The sequence below is a fragment of the Sinocyclocheilus anshuiensis genome, unplaced genomic scaffold (assembly GCF_001515605.1).
Source record: "Sinocyclocheilus anshuiensis isolate Anshui unplaced genomic scaffold, SAMN03320099.WGS_v1.1 scaffold2198, whole genome shotgun sequence".
NCBI lineage: Eukaryota > Metazoa > Chordata > Actinopteri > Cypriniformes > Cyprinidae > Sinocyclocheilus > Sinocyclocheilus anshuiensis.
In genome coordinates this window covers 442,768-453,067 of record NW_015560625.1, presented here as the reverse complement: position 1 = coordinate 453,067, position 10,300 = coordinate 442,768, and the positions used below count along the sequence as shown (strand labels likewise).

Here is a 10,300-nt window from a genome sequence, read left to right as displayed (position 1 = left end):
GGGGGGGAATTAAGATGACAGATCAATTATAATACACATACTGCAAAAAAATCAATGAGTAAAAATGCAAGGGGTGTACTTCTGCATCGATAGAGATTGAAACATCAATCAAATATATAAAATCAATATATAGTTTTAAGTTTTAACCATTCTTTTATATATATATTGTTTGAAAATAAATAGTGTACTTTTTTTTGTTGTGGATGCCCCAATTTAGAGAGTTGAATTACTATATATATTTTATTTTGTTTGCATTTATGAGTTGTAATTGATGTTACTGATGTAAATATTTATCGATCACAGGCCACTGAATCGAATCGAATCGAAATAGTATCGCAGTATGTTTTGAGGTATCAGCAAATATCTTCAGTGTGTTGGATGCTGCCTTATAAGGGTGCTGTCTGTGTAGTTTTGGCACAGAGCCGGTCGACACACGAGCACTAATCTTCTAACGCAGTTTCAAGCAGAAGACCAAACACACGTGTCCTGGCACGCAAGGGTTTTGAAGCGGCTCCAAAAGCTCTCTTCTATTTAAAGCAGAAGCCTGAGGCTTCACTGTACATTATTTTAATTAATTTAACTGCTCTGTGTGATTAAAGAGATGGAAATGATATTTCACACAGTGCAGAACGAACATGACGAGTGTCAGAAAACACCTCGAGTCAAACTGAACATCCACAATCATTTCACTTCCGTCATGTGACGCAACATTTACGACTGAAACAGAACGTTCAGTGAGGAAGAACTAAAGAACTGCAGCAGGATTCGATTCTCTCACCGGTTAACCAGCTTTAAAGACAGAAAGGCCGCGGTACAATCACTCAATAGCTGACTGTTGGTTGATGTTAACATTAACCAGCAGCAGAAAAGGGAAGTTATTATTTTAAGATGTAAGATTATGAAGACAAACATTTATTTCTATATAAATAAAAAATATTTAAATATTATTTAAATAAAATGTAAAACAGATTATTAAAATGTTATATAATATAATGTAAAAATACTTTTAGAATATAAAATACATATTTTTTCTCAATAAAGCATAACATTCTTATGAAGACAAATATTTGTTCTTAAACTAATATTTTCTTAAATTAAGATATTTTTTAAATAAAATATAAAATATTTTTTTATAAATAAAAATAGATTTTAATACATAAAAATATTTTATAAATACATTTAATAAACTTCTTAGAAATAAAATATTTTTTAACAATGTTTATAAAAAATAAGGTGTCCATGAGCTCGTTCTCCGTCAGGTAGTCCAGATGCTGGAGCTCTCCACCTAAACTCATCTTCCCGGGCCTCTCGCTCTCCCTCCGCCGATCCCGCGCTCTTTTACTGATTGCTCGACAGGAATATTTGTTTTCCGAAGGAGCAGTTGAGATCAGGAAGATCAGTCAACCGATAAACACCGGTTAAACCGCAGCAGAAGCATCGCGAACAGATCCGAACAATAACCGGAAACAAACCGCGTCTCCACAAGTCTGTGAGAATCCAATGGTGTCGCTTCGTTTCAGTCGTGAGGCTTTATTAGCCGACGCTGGGGATCACTGGAGCTCTGCACATCTCTGCAGAAACACACAAAACCAGAACTTCAGTCGCAGAAGACCTTGCATCCTCTTCAGAAGCGCGTAAACGCTCTCTTTGGTGAGGATTACCGACTTCACTTCGGCATTACGGGAAATCCATGACTGAAATACCTACGAGAAATGAATCAGATATTAATCAGGGAGCCTCAACATCAATCTGCTTATGAAGCAGCGTAACACGCCTCATTAATGCCACACATCCACTCATTTGTGACCCTGGAGCACAAAACCAGTCATAAGGGTCAATTTTTTGAAATTGAGATGTATACATCATCTGAAAGCTGAATAATAATCTTTCCATTGATGTATGGTTTGTTAGGATAGGACAATATTTGGCTGAGATACAACTATTTGAAAATCTGGAATCTGAGGGTGCAAAAAAATCTAAATGATCATGATCTTTACTTAATATCCTAATGATTTTTGGCATAAAAGACAAATTTATTATTTTGACCCATACAATGTATTGTTGGCTATTGCTACAAATATACCTTTGTGCTCCAGGGTCACAAATCTCATATAAAACACTGCAAGATCTGTTCTCTTTATCATGTGAAGTCTCACGGTGTTTGAATCAGACGGTGATTTTTAGAGGATGTAAGTGTCCCACCAGAGGAACAACAGCTATTATATCACTGTAACAGATATACATCACAGTGACATATTTCAGATTGGATATATAGTACACTCATGCATGCAGCACACACACTCAAATGAAGAGATACTATGTAGCAAATCTCACCTGCTTATATCGTCACAAATGTAACACTAAGTATTAACGTTCAGCACTAATCTGATCAATGCAATGATAAGACATGGAGATAATTAGATATTATAAATATTAACATCTGTGTTAAAATGCTTTTTTTTTTAACTAACCACTTTTTTTTTAAGTACAAAAACATAAAACTGACATTATAACAAACATGGATCAAACAAAGATTCGCTTAAAAGTAATAATAATTGCACAGAAAGATTAAAAGTAAATAAATAGAGAGAAAGAAAATAAGTAAATAAATAATAATTAAAAAAAACCCAGAAAGAAAACACACCCAACGCAAAAAAATAGAGACATAAACAATATCACCGGTTTGCAGAGAAGATATCAATAACAAAAATTAACAAAATTAGATATACCTAATTCTTTTTAATTCTAATGTACTAGTAAAATTGGGATTTATTTTTTTTTCCAAGTCAACAGAATGAGGCTTTGTTTTTTTGTTTGTTTTTGGCAGAAATTATTATCTTATATGAAACCAACTGTTGTGTTGCCAGCCTAAAAAAACACTCCAAATTTAATTATTATAGGATCTGGTTCAAAATGTATGTCAAACATATCTGGAAAAATAAATAAACAAACAATAAATTAATAAATACATAAATAAATGCAATAAATAAATAAACAATCAATTAATAAACAATAAATTAATTAATTAATTCCAGAAATGTTGTACTTTTGGACACATAACATCTAAAAACTGACATTTGTCAACATCATGATTTCTGTAAAGCTGCTCTGAAAAGTGCTTCATAACTAAAACTGACTTGACGGGTGGAGAAGGACATTAACCGTCCACTAACCAACTAACTAACTAACTAACTAACTAACCCTTGATCTCAGCACTGCACTCGCTGGTCCAGCAGTGTGTTACAGTACATGACTCCGAGCGACGTGTTCTAATGATCCGCACTGAGGGAATATAATACAGCCCTGAACCACATTCTCTGACACACCTATGAATTAGCATTAGTTACCATAGTATTGGTTGAAGTATGATGTAAACAGAGCGCGGTAATCATAAAGTACCACAGTTGTACCGTCTGATAGCACAGTAATGTTGTGATTGGGTGCTAATATTAAACCAGAGACACAAACACAGACGCGGGTGATCGATCAAATGAACCCTGTATTTCATCGGTGTGTGTGTGTGTGTGTGTGTGTGTGTGAGGGAGTTTGTGCGCTGAACGCGCTGTTTGTGTCGACGCTGACGAGCGTGTTCGGTTAGCGGCGGCTAACGCTCATCTCTGACAGAAAATAAGCAACAAACTCACCGAGCTGAGGCTGCGATCACCGGCACGGCTCGACGAGACACGGACACTCGCGTTTCTGCTCCTCTTTTGCTCCTCAGTCGCTTATTTTCTCACATCTGTTCCTCACAGCCGCTGCTGCTTCAAGGCTGCCGCCATCTTGTTTACCTCCCTCCCCTCGCTGCACCGCGCATGCGCAGAGCCGAGAAAACGCCACAGCATTTCGAAATTATGCGTGTAACACAATTAATATTACCGAAATCTATTAGACATATTTCCACGGAAACATTGACTGCGTTTGCATGCAATTATAATAAATCTGAGCCAATATTGCGATTAAACTTACCACATAAACACAACGCTTCGATTAAACTGATCCTATTAAACTCATAATCGTAGCAACTATAAACGTATGCCGATTATAATCGCATTTTTCCCCTGACAAATACATATTTTAAATATATGCTAAATATACAGTATGTCGTAAACAGTGCAGCTCAATGAAATATAGATTTTTGAAATCGAAAATATATTGAGTTTCAACCTTCATATACTAAAATATATTTCAAAATGTGTTTTAGGGGCAAGAAAATAAATTTGCAATCGTACAGTTGGGCCTATATATTTATTAAAATCTAAGATATATATATAAGTAGCCTACGAAAAATACCCACAAACAATATTGGTAGAAAATATATTTACGTAAATATAATTTGAAACACATTTTAGCAAATTTATTTTTTGGCCTTTTTTTTTTTTGTATATTTTGAAATCTATTTAAAATGAAAATATATTATTATTATTATAAACATTAATAATATTAAAACATATTATTATTAATAATATTATTAATAATAATAATTTTTTTTGCCATATGAGTAATGACACTGTTGTCCTCTACTGCTTTACAGTTTATTTAAAATAAATTATGCAACATTATTTTAAATGTTATTAATGTGAAGCTGCTTTGGAACAATCTGACAAATTTCCCAAAAATGGGACAATAAACGATATTCAGTTCCAAGATGTTCATCCGTATTTCCAGACAGACAGACTCTGGTGAGATGAATGCTCTGGAGGCCTGTGTTGGCTCGGCCGCTGATGGGGGTTATATTTAACTAGTGTTAAACCTGTGGAATGTCCAGCTCAAGCTCTGATTACAAACTCACGCTCGCTTCCCTCATTACAGTCCGTCTTAATGAGCACAAACACAAATCAAACGGAAGAGTCTTCACGGGCGCAGACGGGTTATGCTTGAATTTCTTTGTGATTCTCTTTAATGATGCAGCAATCAGTGCTGAATAATGTGTGTTTGAGAGGAAGAAGGACCCTCAACTAATGAAGCTCTGGATTTAAACTCACTAAGCGCTGGACAATTTGGACCAAATGCAGAATCAGGAGACTAACAAAAGACAAAATGTCACGCACAGCTCAGGAGACTTGAGAAACATCACAGAAGAACTGAAGTACTGAAACTTCCTCATTAAGTAATGAAAAACAATGAAACAATTGTGGGCACTAACTAACGAGAGCAGTAACTAATGGACATAAAATGAAAGCAATTGCTTGCATTTCTCATTTGTATCTCTGAATCTCCAAGCGAAATGAGCTGGTGAAATAATTATTGACTGAATGCACAAACTACTCTATGAGAATGATTAACTTAACTGTGCTTACAGATACAAATCTTAAAGTTTGCATATGTGTTTTATGTTTCGTATCATATTTGGCTTTTATGGCTCATATGAAGCTCAATTTTATTCAGAGACTCAAACTCAGCTAAAATATGAATTTGCTGCAGATGCTGATATTTATAAACGTTTGTACAATTACACTAAAAGAGCTTTGACTGGATAAAACACTCTAAACTATCAACCAGAGACAGAAGACATGAGGAGATCGAGTGAGAAACAGGTTTAACAGCAAAGATTGATCATTTAGAGCCTTATAAATTCATGAATTAAATATGATACAGTAATGAACTCAGTCAGTCGGTTGATGTCAAACCTCAGAACATCAGACTCGGAAAGAAAAACTGAAATGCAGAAAAACACTCTTCTCACACTGATCCAGAAGCAGACGCAACACTTTGAATCTCCACAGATCCACATGCAGTCAAAAGTGGTTTTTAATAAGAAGATCCTAAAACACAGTGATGAACCGTTATCTGGAAGAATCTAGCACAAACAATCTGAGGCAGCAGTCTTCACGTTTAACACTAGATCTTCTGTGTGGAATCAGCAGCAGAAGAACATCTACTCACGTGCTGACGTCTGCGTGTCGTCTCAGTCATGCTCATCGGTCTGCATGTCAAAGTCAAAGTCAAAGCTTATTTATAAACACTTTTTTAAAAAACAGCAAGTGTTTATCAAAGTGTTGTACACACAAAAAGAGCTTAGCAGCTCAGCAGGCGAGCTGCAGCATTCTGGACCATCTGCAGTCTGGAAAGAGAGGCCTGACTAATACATGTATAGAGGCTATTACAGTAATCCAGACGAGCTGAAATAAAAAATATGTACAATTCTTTGAAAGTCTTTAGAGGACAGGAAAGATTTCACCTTGGTGAGATGTCTCAAGTGGAAAAAAAAAACTAGATTTAACTACCAAGTTAATCTGTTTATCCAGTTTAAAATCACAATCCATGATAACGCCTACATTTTTTACATATAGGGCTTCACAAGTGGTTTCAATTCACCAAGGTCCAAATCTGATGACTCACAAGTACCTCCCGGCGCAAACAGCATAACTTCTGTTTTATTTTCATTAAAATTAAGGATATTTAGTGCCATCCAGTCCTTAATTTCCTCAATATACTGCAGTAGGAGAGCTAAAGAACAAGTATCTTTTCGTTTCAAAGGCAGATAAATTTGCGTATCGTCTGCATAACAATGAAACGAAATACCAAATTTCCCAAGGTTCAAATCTGATGACTCACAAGTACCTCCCGGCGTAAACAGTATAACTTCTGTTTTATTTTCATTAAAATTAAGGACATTTAGTGCCATCCAGGCCTTAATTTCCTCGAGACACTGCAACAGGGGCGCTAAAGAGCAAGTATCTTTTCATTTCAAAGGCAGATACATTTGCGTATCGTCTGCATAACAATGAAAAGAAATACCAAATTTCCTAAAAATATGTCCTAAGGGGAGCATATACAGGGAGAACAGAATAGGCCCCAAAATGGAGACCTGGGGGACCCCACACGAGAAAGAAGCAGTCGAGGAGACAAGCATATACAGGGAGAACAGAATAGACCCCAAAATGGAGCCCTGGGGGACCCCACACGAGAAAGAAGCAGTCGAGGAGACAAGCATATACAGGGAGAACAGAATAGCCCCCAAAATGGAGCCCTGGGGGACCTCACACGAAAAAGAAGCAGTCGAGGAGACAAACTCTCCAAAACGAACTGAAAAATAACTATAAATATATTTTATATCAGACAAATAGGATCTAAACCATCCCAATGCAGTACCCTTAATACCAACACATTGTTCTAAGCGTGTAATCAAGATGTTACGGTCAACAGTATCAAATGCAGCCATGAGGTGTGAGCCGTGTATGTGTTCTTGGATCTCCAGCGTGGCAGATGTTGGTTGTGTCCCTCATCAAACGCACGGTTCATCTCAAAAGCTCATTAACAGAAGCCTCATAATGATCAGATTCTGTATGTGTCTTTGCTGGTCCACAGAGAGAAGGGAGAATCATTAGAAGCTCTTTTGGATCGGTTTATGTCTACTTTCATGAGCAGACACTCAAACAGCCTTCTAAGACCAATATATCTCAATGATATTTCAGTGACATTTATCAATCAGCAATAACATCTGACAGCAGTTGTATAATGATTAGTTTTCTGAAGCTCAAATCAATCTGCTGTAGTTTAAATGTTCTCGGCTGAACAAACTCTCATTAAACACTCTGTTATCCAAAAAAACTAAAATACGCGCTAAGAATTTTCCCATTTTGTTATGAAAACATTATATCTTAATGTTCTCCAAACATTCAAAACATGTTTTTTTATTTTTATTATTGTTTTTAAAACATTATGTGCACGTTAATAAGGGAACATTCCATTTGATCATTTTTCAAACATTATGAGAATGTTACTTTTGAATGTTCTATGAAACAAGTAACATTTAAAAAACGCTAGATGAATGTTCAACTAAAATGTTTCAGATTTAAACGTTATGTTAATGTATAAATAAGGTTTTTTTGCTAATGTTTTGAGAACATTATTTAAGACCAGAGAACGTTTGCTCGTAACTTTGAGAGAACATTCTGAGAACATTCCTGTGATCTGCGATGGATGGATTGTGATTGTAATGATTCCTGTTTTCATCTCTAAAGGAGTGCGGTTTCTCTTCACATCTATACGATTCAAATTCAGCGCTGAGAAACATTTCAGGAGCAGGACTGAGAAACTCTCCAGAACTCTACACTTTAAAAAATGCTGGGTGCTGGGTCAAAACAGCCCAATTGCTGGGTTTGTCCCTATTTTACCCAGCACTGGGTTGTATTTAACCCAGCATTTTTTAGAGTGTAGGTTTACTCACCCTCATGATGTTACTAGTGTGTTACAGTGAACACTGTCTGACAATAAAGCGTCATCACAGCAGTTCACTTGACTCATGCTCTTCGGAGAGTCACACAAAAGTCATTTTGAGTGAATCTTCTTCAGTTAAATGTGTGTCTGTTCCTCACGCAGAACTCTCATGTGGCTTCAGAAGATGTAGAACTACTGTTATGATGCAATTATTTGATCTTGACATTTATCCACATTCAATTTCATTGTGTAAAAACGTTCCTCTAAATTTTCATGCAGAATCTTGTCCACATCATGGTGAGTAAATGATGACAATCTCATCAACCCTTTAACTGTATGATTGAACCCTTTTATTATTCCCAGTTTCAAACTGCTGTAACTTCAACTTAAAAATCACGTCTTTGAATCATCTGATGAAAGTCTTTGACTGAAGCCTTGTGTCATTTAATAAAGTTTTCGGTAACACTTTACACTTTTTTTTTTTTACAATGGAATACGGTTCCATTTATTAACACAAGTTAACTAAAATAATTCTAAAGGATTTATTAATCTTACTTTTTTTTATTTTTTAGCATTTTTTAGCATTTACTAATACATTATTAAAATCAAATGTTGCATCTGTTAATATTATTTAATGGAGTTGAGCTAATATGAACTAACACACTGCAAAAACGATTTTTCCTCAGTATTTTTGTCTTGTTTTTCACTACAAATATCTAAACATCCTTAAATCAAGAAGATACATTTTTAAAACAAAAAAATTAAAAATAAATTAAAAATTATTTTGGCAGTTGGGTCAGAAAAATAAACTTAATTCAAAAGGAAAACAAGATTATTTTTCTGACCCCACTCGGAAATATTTGTTCTTGTTTTAATCATAATTTTGCTTAATTTTAATACATTTTTCAGAAGTTAAGACTTAATATCTTAAGTCATTTTGCATGTAAATGTATATTTCTTTAAAAATGTTTAGATTTTTAACTAACATTAATAAATACTGTAACAAATGTATTGTTCATTGTTAGTTAATGCATTAACTAATGTTAACTAATGGGACCTTAATGTAATTTTGGATATAAATGCAATTGTTATGGATTCATGGTAACACTTTACTTAAAGCCTTTATATATAATGCATTAATTATGCCTTATAATGCATTGTATGATCTCATGAATAATGGTAACCACAGTTATAATGCATTATAATAATTATGTATGCATTGTTACACCTTTAGGAAGTATAATGCATTAAAACACTGCAAAAAAACCCTTCAAATATTATAATGCATTTTAACTTTGGTTACAGTTACTTATGAAAAGATATAACGCATTATACGTAAAGTATTGCTGAATTCACTTTATAAACCTGTGTGAGATTTTCTACATGGACATTTAGCAAGATTTCGCACGGACAGTTAAACAAGTTCATGATCTCAAAAAACTAGAAAGAAATAGATATATTAGAATTATGAGCAGGTAGACGCTTGTTGATCCATTCAGTATATTTGATCATGTACAATATGAACTCAAGAACCAGTACAAGATGATTGTCCTGAATAAATATCACAGCACACCTCCAATATTTACAGCATAAACAAACAATATTAAAAACACAATAAAAGCAAAGGAACAGATACGTAAAGAGCGAGCGATGACCAGCTTTGGATCGCGATGATGATGATGATGATCACGGCTGTGACGTCATTCCTCCATATCTTATATTTCATATGTTATACAATTTACACCAAAAATACACTCGCGTCTCATTTATACAGCAGGAGCATTTCAGCCAATCACAGCAGACTCGCCTCATTAATATGCAAATTAGGCTCATTATAGTATTCATGAGGATGTCAGTGATCTGCTGCGTCCAGCAAATCTGTAAAAATCAGCAAATCGACACTAATCTTGTGAATTCCTTCAGTGGATGGCAGACAACATCCAGACATTTCGCCGACCGAAACGAATGCAAAACACTTTCTAACGACGAAGCGTCAGGGAAAACCAACGGCAGCAGGATCAGAGGCAGGAGTCGAATCTGCTCTTCACAGTCTTGATGCATCCAGATGGATGAGGGTTCATTTTGAAGATATACAAGCCGACTGTACACACACACACACACACACACACACACACACACT

At 35.1% G+C, this 10,300-nt stretch overlaps 1 protein-coding gene across 1 annotated transcript in view; it reads right to left on the bottom strand.

The window, feature by feature from the left end:
• LOC107681921 (serine/threonine-protein kinase STK11-like) overlaps positions 1 to 5,913 on the bottom strand; it is a 21,177-nt gene extending 15,264 nt beyond the window's left edge. Inside the window, exons 1-2 of the mRNA XM_016478294.1 lie at positions 5,880 to 5,913; positions 3,645 to 3,732 (exon numbers count right to left, since the gene is read on the bottom strand). Of these exons, the coding sequence (XP_016333780.1) occupies positions 3,645 to 3,732; positions 5,880 to 5,913 (122 nt within the window). The remainder of the gene's footprint in view (positions 1 to 3,644; positions 3,733 to 5,879) is intronic.
• Between the last annotated feature and the right edge of the window lie 4,387 nt (positions 5,914 to 10,300).